General features: G+C 42.0%; 2 protein-coding genes across 2 annotated transcripts in view; one reads left to right on the plus strand and one right to left on the minus strand.

Moving 5' to 3' along the window:
• Positions 1-10,945, plus strand: part of LOC140928553 (uncharacterized) — an 11,403-nt gene extending 458 nt beyond the window's left edge. The window contains exons 2-3 of the mRNA XM_073378311.1: positions 1,281-8,424; positions 10,359-10,945. Of these exons, the coding sequence (XP_073234412.1) occupies positions 1,281-8,424; positions 10,359-10,395 (7,181 nt within the window). The 3' untranslated portion in view covers positions 10,396-10,945. The remainder of the gene's footprint in view (positions 1-1,280; positions 8,425-10,358) is intronic.
• A 543-nt stretch (positions 10,946-11,488) lies between these two features.
• LOC140928555 (prenylcysteine oxidase 1-like) lies at positions 11,489-19,000 on the minus strand. Its single transcript, XM_073378313.1, has 3 exons — positions 18,621-19,000; positions 14,870-15,265; positions 11,489-12,871 (listed from the first exon to the last, which is right to left on the minus strand). The coding sequence occupies exons 1-3, from the start codon at positions 18,943-18,945 to the stop codon at positions 12,072-12,074; spliced, it is 1,521 nt and encodes a 506-aa protein (XP_073234414.1). The 5' UTR covers positions 18,946-19,000; the 3' UTR covers positions 11,489-12,071.
• Positions 19,001-21,292: the final 2,292 nt, after the last annotated feature.

Below are 21,292 nucleotides of genomic sequence, written 5' to 3' on the forward strand. Positions count from 1 at the left end.
TGCTACTGCTGTGCCGAACTAAATTGATAGAATTAAATTCGACTTTAGCACGGCAGTAGCGCGACGTTTGAAACCAAGTCGTGCTGCTGCCGTGTAGCACGGCAAGCCTTGCACGGCATTAGCTGGACTTGGTTTCAAACGTCGTGCTACTGCCGCGCCGAACTCAATTCATAAATTATAAATACAGAATATATTTAAAAGTTTGCTAAACCGTTTCTTTATTTTTGTGTTTTGTTTTCGGCAACAGCCGTTCTATTCGACTGAATTAAATTCGACGTCTGAGACCAAGTCGTGCTAGTTTGTGCTGCAGTGGAGCTACAGTCGAGCCAGCTTAGCACGGCAGTAGCACGACGTTTGAAACAGGCCTTACATTGAATGATAGTGATAGCTTTTGCTGTCCACCTTAACGTTGCGTGCCTTGACCGGAAGTACCGAGTGAGGAAACCTGATTCGAATGTGCTATTCTACCGTAACAAATTCAGCAGTGGAGCGGCGTTTACACCCCTGGCCATGGTCCGAAATAATGATCCACGATCCTTTTTTTAACTAAACTAAAAACTTTCTACGGGCAGAACCGAGAACTACTCAAGTTCGCGTGAAAAGAACACAGAGGGTGCCTGGAGAATTCGTTCAGCCTAGCTGATATCATTGTATCTTGCTAATCAGTGAGTCCAAAAGACCATTTTTGATTTATTAAAATGTATACTTGGCTCTAGCCTGAATTTCATCCGATTACTTGGAGTTGTTTTCTCCTCTCAGCAACGTCTGTAACGACCAGCCGTTAATGCCGTCCAGTGACGTCACTACTACCTGAAACCGGGTAGTGACTTTGATTGGCTGATTGCCTAAATATTCGCATAATTTGTATAATTATGAGAAATTTTAGCGGGATTGTCGATTGATATTCAGCGGATCGCATCAGTGGCGCGGCGTTGCTTAAACGAGGGTAAGGGTAACACCCATTGCTGAGCCTCAAGATGATTTCTCTTGTTTTATTCCCCAAGCCCTCGCAACCAAGTATGAATTTAACTGTCTGTTGATCACTAAAAGTATTTGAAGTAGAGTTATTACACAAATAGGTTTCCAGGCTGCTCAATTGCACCATCCATAGTCAAATAAAAATCTTAATAATTGCGTTGGTTAATGTTTAAAGACGATAGAAAAATGTAAAGTGTTTAATAAGATACGAGAAACAATAAAGCGGGGGTGTTCATGTTCGAGGCAGCCAGCTGTTTACCACAGTTATTAATAACTGTTACCACGATCGTAATCGTTTGCAGGTGATCCCATTCAAGATGAGACAAGCCCGGTTGTGGTCCATTTTTCCATTTCCGAAGATAAAGTTTGCAACACTCCGCCGGGAGGAGACTGTAACGGAGTATATTATTGGAGAGCTCCAGATTTCATGGATGGCTCCCTTTTCGTCGACCTTTTGACGGAAATTGTCGATGCAATCTCAGATAGGGATTCACAAAGGTTTCTTCAACTCATTGAGCCTTCGCAAACGTCATGGGCTGAGTTGCGACGGTGGAACCGGAAGCGTAAACAGTGGTTTAGCGTCAGTGACGACGACGTTTCATTGAGAGTGCGGGAAGCGTGCCTAACCTTTAGCACCAATGGGGACTTCATTTCCCTTTTCCCACCTGAAGGGGATTTTGGTATCTTAAGTGCTGACGTCCTTATTAACAACGACTCGGACCCCTCTGGGGAGATTCGGAAATGCATTAGTCAGAATATTGCTTCCGACATTGCTGCCGATATTGCGTTGTGTGGTGAGGAGTTTGAGAGCGCCGAGGAAACCGAGGAGAGCCAAGATGTCTGTGTGGACGATACATATCCGTCAGATGAAGAAGAGATTGACGAAGTGCAAGAGGCAAATCCTGAGAAGCCATGCTATTATCCATCACAGATAGAAATGGCAACGATTCTGAAGAAACGAATTGACACAATTATGAGACATTACCACAACATCGCTAAGCTCAGCGACGCCTTCGACGACGTAGAGTTTGCAGTCTACACAGCAAGGTACCGGATGCTTAGCGATCAGACCGAGAAAAGGATCTGTCACCCTGACGCTGGTGTCCTATCGAAACAAGAACTCAAGTCACGGAAAGAGTGGAATGGAAAGAAGAGAATGTTCATGTATGTTCGAAGCGCGGAAACTGACATGCATTTTGAGCAGCTAAGAAAAGACGTCCAAGAAAAGCCAAGAACTCTTTTTATTATTATTGCTGATGAGTGCCATTGGGGAATAACAAAAGACAAAGACCAGAAACCATCGGCACATAATCTGTTCATCAATGAATGGTGTAAGGAAAACTCTCCCAGAAATGTGGTCGTAGTTCAAATCTCAGCAACACCTTTTAACCTTTTAACGCAGAACTCCCGCCTACCTGAAGTACGTTGCCTAATTCTCTACGAGAGTATTTCTACCGTGCGAAACAATCATTACAAAGCTGGCGATCTCTTGGTTTTAGAAAGTGAACCTGAGATTGAAAAACATGACTTTGCAAAACCAACTTCCAAGGAAGTAGAACTTCATGTTGTCCACTGGTCGGAGGTAGAGTTGAAGAACTTTGAAAGGGGAATGCGAATGAAACTCAAGTCAACATTAACTGTTGAACGTTCTCCACACCCGCGATACCTTCATGTTTCCACGGAGGGGAAACTGGGCGTCGTATACAATGAAAGTGATGCCACTGACTTTCTTGTACAAGGGAGTCAAGGTATCGTGACAATCAAGGCCATTTTAAACGAAGGGAAGGTCCGTACACTGACCGGAGACTCGCACGGAATGCTGGAAACCATTGTTAACCCTCAGGAGTCAGCTATGTTTGAGGTAAAGTTGGACTTTGGCGTTGGGGTTGCGGCGTTTTCTTGCAGTGACAGGAGAGATCTCTATTTAGCAGTCGACGACAAAGATAACGTTTTGCTGCAATCAGCTAGAATTGAAAGAAAATGTGGTGTGTCTATTATGAAAGCCAAACACGACTTGGGTCGCGTTTCATTCGAATTTTACATTGATCAATGTGGACCAGCAGAAGTTGACTTGGTTGAACAACAGTACGTGAGTTTAAACTACTATTTGGGCACCATGACCTGTGGTAAAAGGAGTGATCAAAAGATTCGTCAGGACAAGTTTTTTCAAGGGATCGTGGACACGGCAAAAAGACAAAAGAAGCGGTGCACACCCCAGTCATCATCCCTCAAAATAGACGCCCTTCTATGCGCGGAGTACTGCTACTACCTTCTTCTAGTTGGCACATACAACAGCGATGACAAAATCCGACAGGCACTTATCCATAGCACAGGAGAATCTCCCGCTGATCAGTTTACTGAAAAGGTTCGTTCTTTCAGAGAAGAACTCGTGAACAACGCAAAGTACATTGACCACGAAGCCTTTGAGTTGGTTGTGAGAGAATGTTGCGGCGAGGTGAAAGAAACTTTGATAGAAAATGTGAAAAAATTCTCAAGGTCCCAAAAACAAAACAGATCAACTGGTAAAGTGGACTCTAATCAAAATTTAGAAACAGAATTTGTTGCCTGTCTGATGCACTTGTCTCGGGAAGATCTAAAAACTATCATGGAAGATCCCCTCATGAATGGTATTCTAAAAGAGATCAAAACGTCACTAAAGCAAAACAACTGCCACAAGATGATTGAAATCTGGAGGGGTGTTGTCCGGCAGTACGAAACAGGATTTCTTGTAGAAAGCCTAATCCAGAGTGGCAAAGGGGAATCCGGTAAGATGAAAATTGTACGAGCAAAAAGCATGGAAACAGCCGATCAGTTTTACCACACCCTTAAATTGGCCCGGAAACTATCTTCCTTGGAGAAGTCATTTGAGATCATAAGAGATTATGGCGGAATCCAAATCGAGAAACAGATGATGAAATCATCAAGTCCTTTCTTCCTTAAGCTCCAGCCAAGGGAATGCCAGTTTAAATTTGACTGCCGTTGCAGTGAGCTTGAGCTACGCCCCGGCCGCAAGAAGTGTACCAATTGTCAACACGTGCACAAGTCAATCACTCAGTATGAAGACTTAGAAAACTTGGCGTGTGTCCTCATCCTGGTTGATAAAGGTCGCATGGGGGACACATTTCCCCAAAGCTTTGATTGTCTTGACCTTCGACTAAACTATGACAGTAGTCGGGAATTCAAAGAGGGCTCACCACTTTTTTTGTCGACTGTCATTCAAGAACTTGGAAGAATGTGCCGTTATGCAAAGGCATCAACCCGAGAATCACGTGATCAGTACACTCCTTATGTGTTGGTTGGAAGGGAGCTTTTCAAAAGGCTTGGTGAATCACTGAAACGTTCCCCAGCTATGAGCACAATTTCTTGTACCAGAGCTGATCGGTACATGTCAACCTCCAAAAACAAACGCGAGCCATCATCTTCACTGCGTTGGTTGGACTATGAAGCTCATAAGGATAGCTATGATTACGGAAACAAGCAAACACATTGCAACAGAATACTTCTCCAAGCTGAACCCCAGATCGGCAAGACAGGTACCTATCTTTGCCTCATTAAGCAGCTTAGACAAGACATTCTTGGAAAAGAAAAGATGCCTCTGACACAAACTACCGCATTTGATGAAGGCAGCTTTTATCTCCATGAACAATGCGACTCCCTTGACGAGACAATAGAAAGGAGCGTGGAAAGCGATGATGACTGGCAATTTCCCTATTGGAAGACGATCGAGAACTCTCCCAGCCTTTATGAAAAAGCGGTGGGACAGGGGAAGTATTCAATTGGTGGGCTCTTCTACACTCACGACATCGAAGATAGTCCCTTCTTCCTAATGAAACGAGAAAAGAAGAAGCCAATTAAGTCAATTCTCAATTATCAGAGATTGCTATCAAGAAATTGTGCAGATGGTGTTCGCGCATGGCATTGGTACCATTTTGAGAACTGTGTTGAATGCGGAAGACTACTTCAAGGAGAGCGGCCAGTTTTGGAGACGCTTGAAGTAACCATAGATGGCGCTCCGGTAGAGGTCACTTGTTCAATTCCAACCAGCAGTCTAGCATACAACTACCTGCGAGGTCATCTCAGGAGTTTTAGGTCAGTGGAAGGGTCATGGACCGAGTTCAACTGCCCTGGAGTGACCTCGCTGTCTTATTGGATATTCCATCCCTCTCACAGAGATGATCCGCGAAATTGTCTTCTAAACTATCATCACGTGATGCAAGAAGAAAACCAAGTAGCTCGTTATCTGCAAGTTGCTGTGGTTCGAAGTGAAATGTTCCAGGCCTACAAATCTACCTGGGGGAAGGTGATTACAATATTTCGGCTGCCAGATGAACTACCGAACTGCGAACTTGGACCTAGTGAAGGAGGTGTGGGTTACGCGAGGTTGTTTATTCAGAAAATTGCATTTGCTCTAAAGCTGGAATACATTTTTGTGATTGATGACAATGTGGCCTTGATGTCCGAAGCAGTGTTCAAGTCAGACGAAGGAACAACAACAGGTCAGAGCGTTGTCAGAGATGAGAATGGAGTGATGAAGATGGAAAGATGTTCTTTCTTAAAACCTCTCACTTACCTTCAGAAGATTGCAAGCGGAAAGGGCAATCCACCCGATGAAAGAATACAGTACGAGCCACATCCTTTAAAGGATCATCCCGAGGGCCAACAGTTTCCCCTGTATACGTATACAGGCCCCGCTAAGTTGTTTGGTGACAGCCCTTTCAAGAGTTATGGCATTCTAGGTCTTCTCAGAAGTGTCCCCATATCGGTCAGGCCATTTGCGAAGACCCAGGTTTATGCTGCTGTTTTGTTGAATGTCAAAAGCACGGTGGAAAAGAAAGTGTTTTATCGACCATGGCCGTGTTGGGAAGACTTGCGCTTCAACGACGATTGCGACAAAGCTGATTTATGGGTAGTGAAATGCAATCGCTTTCTTTTTCACAAAGTCCAATACAACGACTGGATCAAGGATCTCGCACGTCCGACTATTTTTGTATGGAAAAAAGATAGCTTTCTGGAAAAACGACCACTTGCTAGTGAGCTGCCAAAGGTTGTTGAGGAGGAAATCATCTTGGACCACCTCCGAAGCTTTGTCAACACTAAGGGCCATGAGAATTGCTTCAAAGGACAGATTGGATATGATCGGCCGGACGATTGTGAGGACCAACTCTCCCCCACAAAAATTATTGACAGTCTTGACCTTCAGAACTACAAATGGAAGGAGCTCGGTTCCACTGATGAAGTTCCAGTCCTTATTGTGTCGTACTGTGCTTCAGTTGCTAATCGGAAGACCAGAGACATGATGCTTTTGATTTCAGCGTTTTGTGCAGCCCAAGAAAAGATTATTTTCATCACGAGTGCTGAAGATGCATTAGAAAGGTGGCACGGGTTGACTCTGGCGACCATAGCGTCGCACAATGGAATTTGCCTCACTTCCGAAATGAGCGACAGATGTGGTAGGTTTTCCATTTTGTCTGCCGCTGACCCTAGAAGACATCATTTACGGTGGATTGTGATCGAAGCATCCTTCTCGAAAGAAGATGGCATGATTCTGGAAGAATTAAATGTAGCTGTTGAAAGAAACGTCTCTGAAAATGCCACAAAAGCGGACGAAAGTATCCTTGCTGATCATCAGCAACACTTCAGTGGAGAAAGAACAAAAGCGTCTGAAGAGGGATCTCTCAGCACAAAGAGTAAAGTAATTGTGGATGTAGGAACGTCCCACCAACCACTGTTAAGAAGAGATTCAGGTACCACAGAATCCCTTAGTGCAAACCGTTCTCCTCATGAAATCTCATGCCTTAAAAGGCCTTTTCATGAAACTCTAGAGCCATTTGGTCAGGAATGTTCAAGTGTCAAGAAATCCCATGAAGAAGTCACCTGTCAAAAATCATCTTTTCTCCCCTCACACACTTTTCGTCATGATTCACCTAATGCAAAGCAAAAAATTGTTGAAGAGTCTCCAAGCAAGCGACGAAAAATTGTTGATTACTTTTGCCAGAAAATTAACCACACGCGCGACGAACAGAGTGTCAAAAAAACGTTTGAAAAGGGAGGGACAGCCGGAGAGTCATCCAATAACAGGAAAGTGGAAAGAAAGAGATTAAGTGTCGACGACAGAGGAGAGAGTAACAGCAATAGGAATGAACACAGTGAAGCCATTTCGGAAACAGAACAATCAAAAGTAAAACTAAAGAAAAAGAAAAAGCAACTCAAGACTGAAAGTAATCAGAAAAGTAGAAACCCTATTCATACTGGCCACGAGAGCATGCTGAGGAGCGAAGAAGACAAGCACATGGCATTCACATCTTCTCAACATGATGTACGTGACGTATATGTTGTGAACGAGAACGGCGGAGAGACGTCGAGTGGCAAGAAAGTGAAAAAAAAGAAAAGTGGGAGCAAAAGCAGTGAAGAGCGTAACAGAAAGGGAAGTAAAAATGATGAAGCCACTTCGGGAAACGAACAGCCACAAGTGAGAAAGAAAAAGAAAAAGGAATTCAAAAGTGAAAGTAGCCAGAAAATTAGGAGCCCCACTCATGCTTGTCAAGGTCAAGAGATAATGTCAAAGAACAAAGAGGACAAGCAGAAGGCATCTACATCTTCGCTACATGAAGAAACTGATGAAGATGTAGAAACCACATCTAATGCTAGCAGCCACACAAGCACGTATTCCATACAAGGGGAGGACACAGAATGGCCGAATGTACCAGATACGTACAGTGCTGCTGATGTCGCAAGTAACAGCGATTTTAATACAAGTTCCCTACGTAGAACTTCCACTTCAAGAAATCAAAACGCCGAAAAAATGTCATTGTACAAGGCGGGAACTAACGACGTCACAGCAGTTATTGTTAACCTTTGGAATCAACGCAAACAGATGGAAAAACGAGAGGATCTTTCAAAAGGACACGTTCAAAAAAGTCTCGATTGCTTTGTAAAAGGGAATTTGGAGACAAAAGACCAACATGGCTACAATGCACTTTTAAAGGCGTGTTCCTTACCTTCTATGAGTCCTCATGTAATGCAGCACCTGATAGTCGTTGAAAAAGTGGACTTAAACTGTAGGCTTCCAGATGACTTTGACGAGTACCACCCCTCAGCCAAAGGGTTAATTCCAGGAATGTCCGCACTGTCAGTGGCAATAAGGAGACAAAATATAAGCTGCATATCAACCTTCAAAAGACGAGAACCAGAAATCAAAGTACGAGACGCTGACCAGGAGGGGAACACTGCCTTGCATCACTGTGTTGCATCGGCATCGAAAGGAGCATTCCAGAAGCTGTTTCCCCTTTATAAACAATTAGACTGGAAAGAAATGTTTAACCGCGAACGGAAAAGTCCTCTGCACATCGCACAGAAGTTGGCAATAGACAGTGCTGGAAAAAAGAAGCAAGCACTAGGATACATTCTTGAGGAAATGGAGGGAAGGAGCCGTTCATATGTAATCAGGTATGTAGTAATTGAGTGTAGCAAAAGATAACTGAAATTATTTTTTCGATCATTATGTTAGAGTTTTGCTTGCTTCTTTGTTAAAGAGGTTATAACCAAAGAATACCGTAAATCCTCTATTTCGTCCCTCCCCAACCCCCCCCCCCCCCCCCCCCCCCACACACACACACACACAAACTCTGGAGACCTATTCATTCCAAGCACGTTTGAGGAGGGGAATTATTTAACTCAGCGAATATGATGGTATCAATTATTCAGCAGAACGTAGGAACGTTTTGTGGAAAAGCCCAGGCATGTGAAATGGAGATCTTGGAGACCCAGACCAAAACAAATCCGAACTTCCAGCACGTAAATACAGTATCAGTTTACGTGAAGTGTTAGAGTTGTGAATGCGGTGATTAATTAATAATGTCTACCATTTAAGAATATAAGGAGGAGGGTAGGGGGGCTAAATAACTTTCTTCACCTTGAAAAGGGCGGGGGGGGTTAATAGAGAGACGAGTGCTTAATAGATAAACTGCAAAACAGTCGGTTTTCTTCTCAAAAAGAGTGAAAGAAAGGTAAAGTGTGGCGCAAGAGTCTTACGCGCGCCAAGCGCGCGGGTTTCACACGCCCTACGGCATGTGAGGCGAGAGAAATTTTTAGCGTCTCTCCCTAATCTCGCTCACTGTTTTCAACCTCGTTCCAGACCTTTAATTTGACTGCTCGCGCGTACTTGAATACGCAAAAATACGGACTGTTTTGCAGTCTACTTAATAGAGGATTTATTTAGTATTTCAAGAAATCACCTTCCTGCACGAACCAGGGAGAATCCACAACGATTTTCACCGGTTTTCACCGTTTATGACAAAAGCGGGTCAGATTTTTAACAAGGAAAGGACACCTTAACGTTATTGAAGATAATACCTAGGGTGCACGACCCAAATCCCCTTTGAAACTCTTGTCTTCAGAACCGTTCTCGTTTTCTCCTGGGTCTGCAGGATATAAACTACTATGTGGCATGAAAGTTATGAGGATGTTTAAGTTCGCGGATGGTTTTACATTGGTTCTCGGGAGCCAATTGAGGCGCATTTTGAGACTGTGGGTATTTCCGACGAAATAAGAGTTGCCACGATCGCTTTTGATGAGACGACGATCTTAGATTTTTGTGTTTTTGTCTTCGTCGTGCTTGCTAGTAGCGTTACCACGCAAAAAATTTCTTGATATGTGACAATTAACTGACGATTTGTCCGAAAACACCCGAAGAAAACGACGCTCGCAGGTACCCATAGAAAGGCTCAATTTTATTAGATTTCATGCTTTAAGGGCATAAATGCATCGCCGCGGATTCTTCGCTAGTTTAGAAAACCTGTAAAGAAAATGTCGTGAGTTAACACGAAGCTAGTGTGATTTTGTCCTTTTCGAGTATTTCCTTGGTTAACGCTAATAAGTCCCTTGGCGAATAAGGACGCGGCAATAATAGCCGGCGACCTATATGATTACGTACGTCATTGAGTACCAGTACACTCTTTGGAATAACAAATTAAATGACACAACCTCTTTAACTGCACGACAAAGTATAACCCGGTTCTATCCTGCAAGCAGGCTCTCCTATTTAAAGGTGATGCTACACGGGACGATTTGCAACGACGATTTTTAACGAAACACAGCATTACAGCATTGTTGCAACATTGTTTCGAATGGCTGCAACATTGTTCCAACATTGCAACGCTGTGTTGCGCAGAAAATCGTCGTTGCAAATCGTCTCGTGTAACATCACCTCAAGCGAGCGTCGCTAGCCGCGCGGGAACACGCGAGCGAGCGGCGCTCCCAGCCCCCGCTTTCGCGTCTACTTTTTACCATATTCCCTTCAATTGAGAGCTTGCTCGCAGGCTAACCCGGTAACAGAACTTGCCAACGCGTTTTCTGTACGTTTTCTCACGTTTTTCCATTAGTTGCAGTGTTATATCGTCTGACGAAGAAGACAAGTGATCAAACTGCAACAGTACAGAAAGAGCTCCCGCCGTTGGAGTCTTTTGTGTGAAAGCAATTGAAGTTAGTCAAATACTTGAAATAGTTTTGAGTAGATAGAGCAGTACCATTCCAACACTATATATCCCTTTAAGATTGATTTTATCTTAAATAGTTTTCAGTAGGAATATATATATTTTTGTCTTGATCAGAGCTAAGTAGAATCTCGTTTGATGACAACTACTAGAAATACTGTCACCTAGTATAGGCTTTTATAATAAGATAGTTATTGCCATTCACCGGTAACAGAAATTGCTCTGGATTCCCAGATATCATTGTTTCTCTTCATTTTTTTATGAGTGACTTTTTCATTCAGAGAAGAACCCTTTTATCTCATCAATAGTCGTTATAAAACAATCAGGTACTATTGGTAAACCAACCATATTTTTTACACTTGTTATATTGTAAACTGTTTCCTAAAGAAACTGACTTAACTTCGGTTGGTTCACAAAACAAAAAACGTAGTTTCAGCAACTGAGTTAGAAATGCATTAACCTAATCATCAACTCTTGTGATAAAATCATTATTTTATGCATGAATAAATAACTTTTTATAAACTCCAGTTTCGGTGAGCTATTCTAACTTCCCTTCAAAGGTGTAACTAATATAATTATAATCTCTTGTTTTACAGTGTTACGTACAGGTTTTTAATGGTAATCGACAGTCAGGGAGTTCTAGCAGGCCCATGGCCACAAGGACTGAACCTTTCTCAAATTTTGTTAGTGTTAAATATCATTCTTGTCAATAAATGTAGCGTATTAGTATATGTATCACAGCTGGTAAGGTATCCTACAATTCAGTCTTCCGACTGCAAAAGGGACAATAAACCAGTGATTTGATTCTTGCACGCGTAATGAATGAGCCGTGAATTCACACGCGAGGCAGTTATAAAATTGCTACCACCATAGTTTCCCTGAATTTGACGTAAATGTCTTCGAAGCAATTTTATCCATTCAAAGATTTTCAATCTGACCAAATACAGAGAAGTTCTGGTAAAATATTCAGAGCTCATTCCGCATACAGGAATGTCGATTTGAATTCGACACCAGTAACGGGAACAACTAATGGATTCATTTTCAAATAATCAATTTATTAAAAGAATTTTGTGGGGTACGCTTGACCTGCCTTGACTGTAACATTGGTTTAAATGTAATTATCTTTGTAGGTATGGTAATGTAGGATAGTAAAATGTATATAAAAATATGTATCAAGAAAGAACTGGATGCACTGAAGTCTCTTCCTTTAGCACTAAAGTAAAAAAACGAAGCAGCCGAAGAAACAGTCATTATATTTTAGGTGGCGTTATATGCTTGAATAAAATATCATTAGCTGTACACTTTGTGCTTTTACAAGGTACTATCTGTTATGTAGACTGCGAACAGCAGACGTATTTCTGGATGGTGTATAAGCTGATTTTAACTTTTGAATTTGTAGATGAAATCTTGTGGTGCGACCATTAAAAAGAAACCTCTTCAGTACTTTCAAGTGGTTCACATGCATAGTACTAGTCATTTTCCTTACAAAAAGGTATTTTTTTTAAATTTTCATTTTAGATCCTTACCAGTATTTTTGATAAAGTGGTAAATTTGTTAAATTTTAAGTCTTTCATACACCTTTGTCTATTACAGCACTCAGAATTACAGTTCTTCCTTGGGTGTGGTATTAGAAGAACTGTTTTCTGGGGGGACATTAGATGCTTTCCCTGTATAATACTGATGTGCTAACAAAGCCGCATTCTTCGCACTCACTGCTGACATTTCCATTGCACTGGCGGAATGCTCAATGGCATTGATGTAGAAGACGCCATGATCCAGAACAAATGACCAAAATTTCTCAGGGGGTATAAAGTGTGGATATGCCAGCCATGACACTTCTTTGACCTCATTCACACTACTGAACAGTTCATTAAGTTGAGAATCAGTGAGATCTGATCGTGAAAACACTTTCCGAATGGGTGTGCCCTTTGGATCCTCCTCAGTCCTGTTTTCAACAGGCTGTTGCTTGCCAATGCTGTTAAAATAATTTTTAGGGGTCTCTGTTGTGCCAATCACTTCTGGGATGTCATATTCAGTTCCAAACCCAAAATGCGTCAAGTTGATTTGGCCGTGCACAAAAGTTGCCACTGTGCGCCAGAATTCACCCAGTTCTTTAGGAGAGGGCCAGTTTCTGCAGCCTTTACAATCAAAGAAATAGCTACTAATTTCTAATGGGGCAGCAACAATCACCATGTCGTATTGTTTGTCTGGAATGTTGCCATCACCTTTTAATGTGTAGACAGGCCTTTCAGTACTGCCATTGTTGTTTTTTACTACTTCTGTTACCCTGGTATTCTTGTACACTGTTGCTTTGGAGCTGGAAAGCAAACCATCACAGACTCTCCAGTTTCCGCCTTCAACTGACCACAAACCTCCTTGTGAACCAGCCAATGACACTGCTCCTATCATAAATAAACTAGAGGTTACAAATATGTAGTTATAATGCTGGGAGAAGATGACTGCCTCATTTACGAGACATTATGCATCAAAGAACTAAGGCCCAGTTTCAAGACACAGAGTGACTCCATTAGTGTGAAACTCTTTGTTTAACTTGTACCATATTAAATATGTTACTTTTCTTTTTAATGATGTACTGTTTTTCATCCATTTATAGAACATGCATACACTAGTTTGACTTGATGATGTCTGCAGAGACTGTCGAAGCATCAACATCTTTTAAAAGTTTCTTTTAAAATTTCTTATAATGTTTTTAAGAAAAGTTTTATCACAGTTTTTTTATAGCCAAATGTTTTTTTCATTTACCCAGTATCTACTCAAAAAGCTAATAATATTTAACAGACCCTTTTAATGGGTCAAGTAATAGTTTATATGGGATAAAGGACTACACATCACACATCATGACTTCTTTGTGGTTTGGGTCTTCATTGCCTAGCTTACAGTCGTACGAAAATAACTCGAAACTGTTGCATGCGCCAGAATATTCAAAACTTAGTACAAAAATTTTGCAATAGGAGTGCAATAGGAGTGTTAGAATTTTAAATTAAGTTATAATGATACTGCTGACCATTTCTGCTAAAGATCATTCTGACACAAACATCGAGTTAGTGATGGTTTTCTAGTGACAGGACACCCAAGGAACAACAGGAGTCCCAAAGATGAGTTTGTTGCTCACCTGGGGGCTTGCAGTAATAACTGTCTGTTTATGACTTTAACAAACATAAAAAACCTTCAGTCACATAGTTCGCAACTCTGTTGTGCTTTGCTGTACTTAGTACATTTGTATCAGAACAATATGACAATATAAACATTGCCTAAAGATAGCTTCAAAATTTCCCACTCAACAAATTAACCTTACAGCAATGGTATAGCTGTTGACCAAGCCTTTATATTATGCAGTTTGAGTTTAGGCAAGTTCACTACACTAACAATGCATGAGCGGCTGTTGCAAGTTGCCAGGTGTATGCAATTAGTGGCTGGGGAGTGGAACAGCCAGGAATTTCCATGGGCTCTATAATTTTTCCTTCTGGTTTCTAATGAAAGTAGCCAGGAGTCATTTCTTCCAAATACATGAAGTGATTCTGAGAGGTAGGCCCTAACTCACAAAGTGTGTCACATTAGTTAATCCTCAAATTCAGATAGTCATGCTCATAGAAGCCATGGGAAATCCCCAGATGCCATCCCTCAGTGACAGCCCCGATACATGATCAAAAAAGGAATAATTAATTTTTAACTATTAACTTCCAGAAATAAATGTTTGCATAATAATTTAGAAGGATATAATCAAGATCAGCTCAGAGAAAAACAGGACACCTCCGTGGAAGCCCTGCATGAGGCTGCCCCACTGAGGTCATGACTTGTTATGAATTTTTATGGAAGGGACTACCAACTTTTGACTTGAGTTGCCTGCATAACAAGAAGCTAAATTATTATTACTCTATGAAAGTCTTCTTCTAGCCACTTCTATACATGACTAATTGCAGTTAACCTTATCATTTTCTTGCTGTAAGTTATACAGTTCAGCCTCCATTAAGCAGCCATCCTCTACAAAGAGGCCAATAGTCAAAGTCCCAAGATAATAATTGTAGAAAAGAATGAGAACTTTAACCTCTACTAAGGGGACACCTCTATTAAGCAGCCCCTGCCACCTCTTGGCCGTTCCAGTGAGAGTTCTCCCATCGTTGTCACCTCTATTACGCAGCCATCAAGTGCTTAATACACTTAGTTCGGCTTTATTTAAAAAAATGATGAAGGAAAATACAGCCCGATGTGATGACCAATCATGGACCAGTATTGTTGCTCTCTTCGAGTGTTTCTTTCACAATAAAGTGATGCTTCCCCTAAAGATTATGTATGTTTATTATGAAATTCTAGTAAGCAACCATTTGCCGGTACCCCTGGGGTGACCGCATAATGGCGGTTTAACTGTATTTCTTCCATACCTGCAAACCCATTCAAAGTCACATCTTGACCATAATTGATCCTCATGACAACTGTCACTAGCTCATCAATCAAAGTGGGGTTGAGACCGATCTTCTCCAGTGTCTGTCTTGTTGTCTGCTGTGTGTACTCATACATCTCATTTCCACCCATAGCTTTCAGCATGTCAGGTACGCTTGTGAATGCTTGGTGATTTTCTTGAAATTTGTAAATACTTGAAAAGTTCTTTAACATACTAGTGATGAAATTGTCCATGGTGTAGAGATCGAATAATCCATATCGCCAAATAAGTTTGATATAATTTAAGATTTTCCACCTGCTACCATAAAACACAAATTCATCACCATTGTAAATCCCCAGAAGAGCGTCTGCCTCATTACTCTCAAGTTTTTTTAAACCTGTTTGTGAAGAAAAATAGTAGGAAACATTTTCTACCAAGAAAGATCTAAACATAGCAGGTTTGATTGTGGCTATATTTCTGTAAAAAGCTTAAAAGTTTTTATCATATATTGTTTCTTAGGGCTGGGCTGACTAAATATCACCCAATGGTCCATACAGGTGAAGCTTTTGATGGTGGCATCAAGCAGCTAACTCTCAACCCATTTATATGAATTAATTTATGTAACTTCTTGAATGTAAGGTTAATTAGGCTGTGCTCTAAGGAAAATTAAAGGGAGCCCAGTGCTCTCAAACTGTAAAATCTAGGGTGCCCAGCATAATGTATTTATTCCTGTAAAGTTTAATTTTTACATGATGGTGATTGTAAAATGCAACGAACTAAGGAAAAAAGAGCATGTCAGACCCAGGTGTGACCCCTGTGTCAGACCATTTATAAATACAGTACCAAGACAACATTAGCACAGCCTGGTGGCTCTGGCAACTTACTGTTGACTTTCCGTAACAAGGAAATCTTAGTTAGCTTCTAGGCAAAACTTATAAGCTATAAAAAATTAAAGGTAGGTAAAGGTGCACACAAGCCAAAGGCCTAAACGGCCAGAGCTTATCCTGGTTTCCTTAGCATGAAGCATATACCTAGGAGTATTTCTAATTTGGTTAAATGTAATTTAACTAAGTTAACCACCACGAGCTTAGCGGTCAAGCGGTTCATAAGCTTAGCGGTCAGGCGGTTCACAAGCATAGCGGTCAAGCGGTTCACAAGCACAGCGGTCAAGCGGTTCACAAGCTTAGCAGTTAAGCGGTCCACAAGTTTAGCGGTCCACAAGTTAAGCGGTCTAGCGGTCCACAAGCTTAGCAGTCTACAAGCTTAGCTGACAAGCGGCCCACGAGCGTAGCGGGCATCCAGCGGTCAATCCCATAAGTGCAGGCTCACATGGTTTGTGGTAGCTTTGTACACGGCTAGGATCTGCGAGTTCTTCATCGAGCGTTTGTGCAGTGGTCTGTGAAGCGGTTCATTTAGCGTCTTCCCCCCCCTCCCATCCCTATTTTTCTTCCTTCCACTGTTTGATCAGTGTGACGGGTGCCTGGAATGGGGGCTCATGGCTGGGTTGCGGGGATTTGCCAGCCATGGGGGCAGTTTTTCTATCTAGGGGCTGGCTGGCCACAGTGGAAGCCTCTGGGTATCCCGGGCACCCACCTTCCACTTAAGCGAGGCAGTTGGTTAACTTCCCCCTGGATGGTATGCTTCTCCATCACAGGGTTACCCCCCAGCACTATGTCACCAGTAACCATTTATACACCAAGGTGAACAGAGACAAAGTGGAGTGAAGTTCCTTGTCTAAGGAAACAACACGATGGAGGAAGCTTGAACCCTGGACCTCTAGATCCAGAGTTCGAGGTGTTAACTGCTCAGCTACACACACCTCCACAAAGCTCTAGTCTTATATTATTATATGCCACAAGCTACAAAGCAGGTTATAAAACTTAATACAGGTTACCCAAAATTCGTAAGTTTAGAGCTATCAGGCTTTTAGAGCACAGCCTTGCAATTAAATAAGCGTGAATATAAATGAACTTGAACTTGAACTGCAGTTAGCATTGTCTAAATTTGGAAGATTTTTGCCAATTTATTTCAGGACATCAAAAATAATAGAAGCCTTAAACATGGACCCACTTATGTCATACATAGACAGTGGCATGCTGGCTCAGCAGCTTTGGTGAGAAAATAACAGCAAGTCGGGCACATTTCACATGTGATGCAAAGATGAAACAGCCAGCTGTCCCAAAAAATGTGAAAATGAACATGGGTTCAATTTGCAGCCTGAATTTTTTCAGGTTCCTTTTAACCAATTAGGTTGTTCATTCAACTGCAAGGATCATGTTCACTTTCATATCCTTATCCACAGTTCAAAATATGATTCATTTCATATATTTCTATAAAATATTCATGTCTCAAAAATATGACCCATTGGAATAACAAGTGAGAGGGTGTTTACATGAGAAAACTTGCACAAGCAGTAGTTCCATACCAGTATGACTACTTAAGTTTGTAGGTCACATTTACATGTTTACAAGTTTTCTCCTTGTCCCACACCATCCTGGATTAACCCTATCAGCCCTGAGATCCACATATAAATTCTCCAGACTGATCTCCACACATTTCTTTTAAGAATAATTGAGAGAATTTGGTTTAAGATCAAAGCACTCTCCCTTTGGTAATCAATTTAGTAATTCTCATAACCTTTACTCTTGATGATCTGCTGATGTTGTTAGGAGAAAATCAATGTTGGTCACTCTTAGGACCCAAAGGGTTAACAAAAATTACCCACTGGCCGTTTCAGTTCTCTCTCCTCAGCAGGGACCTCTTTGCGTCGTAGGGAGGCTTAATTTATTTTTATTGAGACACCCAGTGGAAACCTCTGTGGAGGAGAGAGGTTTCAGTCCACTAGGAGGCCGATTTCAAATCAAAATGAATCGTTGTTCATTAAATGATACTGGTGTTGTAAGATCTCGCACCAGAATGAAATTCTCACTCTGGTACAGCAACTGAATGAATTCAGGCTGGTAATGACTGTTTCTGGTACATGTAGGACAAAAAAAAGGCAACATCAGGTGAATAAATACCGAGTTATGAGAGAGAAAGTGGGTTAACTCAAAAGTTAAAGCAAAAGTTTCCTAGTGTCTTGTATACAGTCCCCCAAACTGAAAAATATTATCTGCTTGGACCATGGCTAGGTTGTTCAAATCTGGGTATCGATAACGCAAGGTTAATGTGAAATTTGAATTCAGATAGGAAAGCTTGAAACCAAATTCAGTGAGCTTAATTCTTTTCGTGTACAATTTGGTAATTGAATGCTCTAAAAAGAATAGGCAAAATTATACTTATCTGAGAAAATACTTTTGAAAAAAGAAGAAAAAGGTGGATTATTTTGAAGTTTACCCCCAGATTACAGTGTAGCACTCATTGACCTTCAACCAACTAGGCCCATGTTATTGTGGTCAAAAGGGAAAAAACTGCGAGTATTTTTGGCCTCTTTCCCCAGCTGGCAAGACTAGTGGCTACTTCTCACTCACAGCTTTATCCAAAGGCATCATAAGCTGCCATAGCCATGCCATTTAATTTCCACAGCTGTTTCCACCACCCTCCTCCCCGTTAAATGGGTGAGATTTCTGAGGGGTTCTTGGAATATTTCCGAAGGATATGAGAAATGATTATTATTTCTGAGGGGGATGCTGTGTTGGTACTTTAATTTTTTTTCTTTGTTAAAAGGGGTTAAAGTTTACTTCACTCATCCATTGGGGGCCGGTGTGGCTATGTAAGGGATACCCCAAAGCAGAAACCCTTCGTAAACTTACCTAGGTACTTCACGAAACCCACCATGTACTTATTGTCACGGTGAATTATAGATCCTCCAGATTCGAAGTTCTTACCGGCAATTTTCACGGTAGCTAGACGGCCACCGATTCTATCAGACGCTTCAAATACATCGATGGTAGCTTGTGATCCAAAAAGTTCCCGAATGAAGTGAGAACAACTAGAGCCGCCGATACCTGCTCCAATGACGGCGATGTTGGGATTCTTTGTCCGTTGGGCAGCGCTTACTGTGCGATGTCGTGTTAGGAATAGAGCTGGGATAAAGAGAATGCTGGTGCCTAAGCCAAAACCTAAAACTCTTAACATTGCGCTTAGGAAACAGGGAAAGGGTGGTGAAAAGGTGACTTCGTTTGTAGATTGCCCGGAGGCTGGGCAGAGTTTTCACAATAAGCGCGCGGGGATTGGTGGGAAGAAACAACTTTTTCAGCCAAGTTCAACAAATGTAGCCTGCGTAGCATGGCGGTTTTGTCGAGCCGGGCGCAGGGCTAGGAGCGGCTTAGGAGCGGCGTAGCCGCGTTCAAGTTGCTCCCGCCTCAATCTCCTCGCGGTTTCTCTGCCCTCGACCGCCTTTATTACTTAGCCCGCCCAACCAAAACCGCCATGCTACGCAGGCTACAACAAATGTGACATGGTCCCCCCGGGGGGGGGGGGCACTTGGGTATTTTTTGGGTGGGTATGTGCCGCCCGGGACTCCAAATTGGCACCCCGTTCTAAAAAAAATTCCCCTTAAATTGATACCCCGTTCTAAAAAAATTTCCCCTTAAATTCATACCCCGTTCTAGAAAGGGGTCAATTTTTTATACCTCGTTCTAGAATTCGCCCTAAAACTGATACCCCGTTCTAGAAATGGGCCAATTTTTTATACTCCGTTCTAGAGTGCAACAAGAGTACAACAGTTTGCTTGTTAACGCATTGAAACGTATTTTTAAAAGCAATCTGTCCTTGAATAATTTCAAATGGCTGCTTACCAAACTGTAGCTTTCGTGCGTTCGAAAAATTATACCCCGTTCTAGAAAACGCCTCTGAAATGGATACCCCTTTCTAAATCAGGAGCTTCAAAATCACATAACCATATAGGTAATGTATGGGAGTATCCCCCCCGGGCATGGTGACCGTCGTACTTTTTCCCCCGAGCTCAACCATGATGAGTTCGGTGGTACAGGGAAACGAATGCATGCCACACATCTATTGAAAAAACATATTCCCACCTTTCTGATATGTTAACTGACTGCCCGGGGGAGACCGACTGTTTGTCAAAAGAATTGGAGAAGGAAGAGGAGGAAGTTCGTGAATCAACTTCTTATAGTGGCCAGTATATCTGTCAGCTTAGCTGCAAGGAAAGATATCACAGGCAACCTATGCTATGTTTTTTTTTTAATACGACGCGTGTGGTATCATATTTCACTATAACTTTCAAGAATAACCTAAAGGTGACTGTTATACAAGACAATTCGCAACGATGATGTTTTAGCACCACACAGCGTTGCAACATTGGTGCGGCATTGTTTTGAATGGTCACAACATTGTTCCAACATTGCCACGCTGTGTTGCGCTAATCGTCGTTGCGAATCGTCCCCTGTAACATCACCATAAGTCAAAATGTACTTGGAACCTACTTGTAAAGGGGTAAAATGTACCTACTTCAACTTGGGGACCATGGAAACAGTCGTAGTTCAAAGAACCCGAAGTTCGCCGCCAAGTTTGCGGAATCACCCAAGTGTAGCTCGCGTACTGCACAAGTTTTGAAGACCGTACGTTTTGGATTCTTTGATGCCCTGGTGATAAGCGTCAAACAAAAGAATTCAAGTGCATTAACCCGGTGATGTTACACGGGGCGATTCGCAACGACGATTTTTAGCGCAGCAGAGCATTGCAATGTTGGAACAATGTTGTAACTATTGGAAACAATGTCGCAACAATGTTGCAACGCTGTGTTGCGCTAAAAGTCGTCGTTGCGAATCGTTTCGTGTGACATTGCTTTTAAGGTGATGTTACACGAGACGATTCGAAACAACGAACTTAGCGAAACAGAGCATCACAGCATTGTTCCGACATTGTTTCAAATGGTTGCAACATTGTTCCAACATTGCAACGCTGTGTTGTGCTGAAAATCGTCGTTTCGAATCGTCTTGTGTAACATTAAGGGCGCACTTCACCCTTGCGGCTGAAAGCACGTGGGCGCGCAACTTGTGCGTTTCTTTACTAAAATGGAAGATCAGATTAAAATTCCGGATCGTTAGGATTCTTTCGTTGAGAAAAGAAAGAATGTATCCAAAAAGGGATTATTTTTCATTCTTTCCAATAGAAACGACCCTCAATATCGAAGGCATCCCGGAGAAAGAATAACACGGCTACTGACAAGGTTGCAAGTTTGCTGATCTTTCATTGTATTCTGGACGGTTAACTTTAGGATACTGCTTTAGACGGGTCTTGAAATAAGATATGTATTGGAAAAGTAAAGTCTTGTAGGACGCGCCGGTGAAGCTTTTTCCTTGTAACCAGGCCCCAGTTGTTCAAAAGGTGGCTAGCGCTATCCAGCGGATGAATCTCTATCCAGTGGATAGTGCAATTGGATTTATCCGATGGATAGCGCTATCCAGCTTTTGAACAACTGGGGCCGATAAAACGGACAAATCAATCGTTTAACCCATGA

Source organism: Porites lutea, chromosome 2, assembly GCF_958299795.1.
Source record: "Porites lutea chromosome 2, jaPorLute2.1, whole genome shotgun sequence".
NCBI classification, from domain to species: Eukaryota; Metazoa; Cnidaria; class Anthozoa; order Scleractinia; family Poritidae; genus Porites; species Porites lutea.

Excerpts from the sequence above, each read along its gene's own strand:
- LOC140928555 (XM_073378313.1), bottom strand. The coding sequence starts at position 18,945 with ATGTTAAGAGTTTTAGGTTTTGGCTTAGGCACCAGCATTCTCTTTATC. Across the intron at positions 15,266-18,620 it reads GGGTTTCGTGAAGTACCTAG|GTTTAAAAAAACTTGAGAGT; the intron begins GTAAGTTTACGA and ends CTTCACAAACAG. Across the intron at positions 12,872-14,869 it reads GACTTTGAATGGGTTTGCAG|GAGCAGTGTCATTGGCTGGT; the intron begins GTATGGAAGAAA and ends TATTTATGATAG.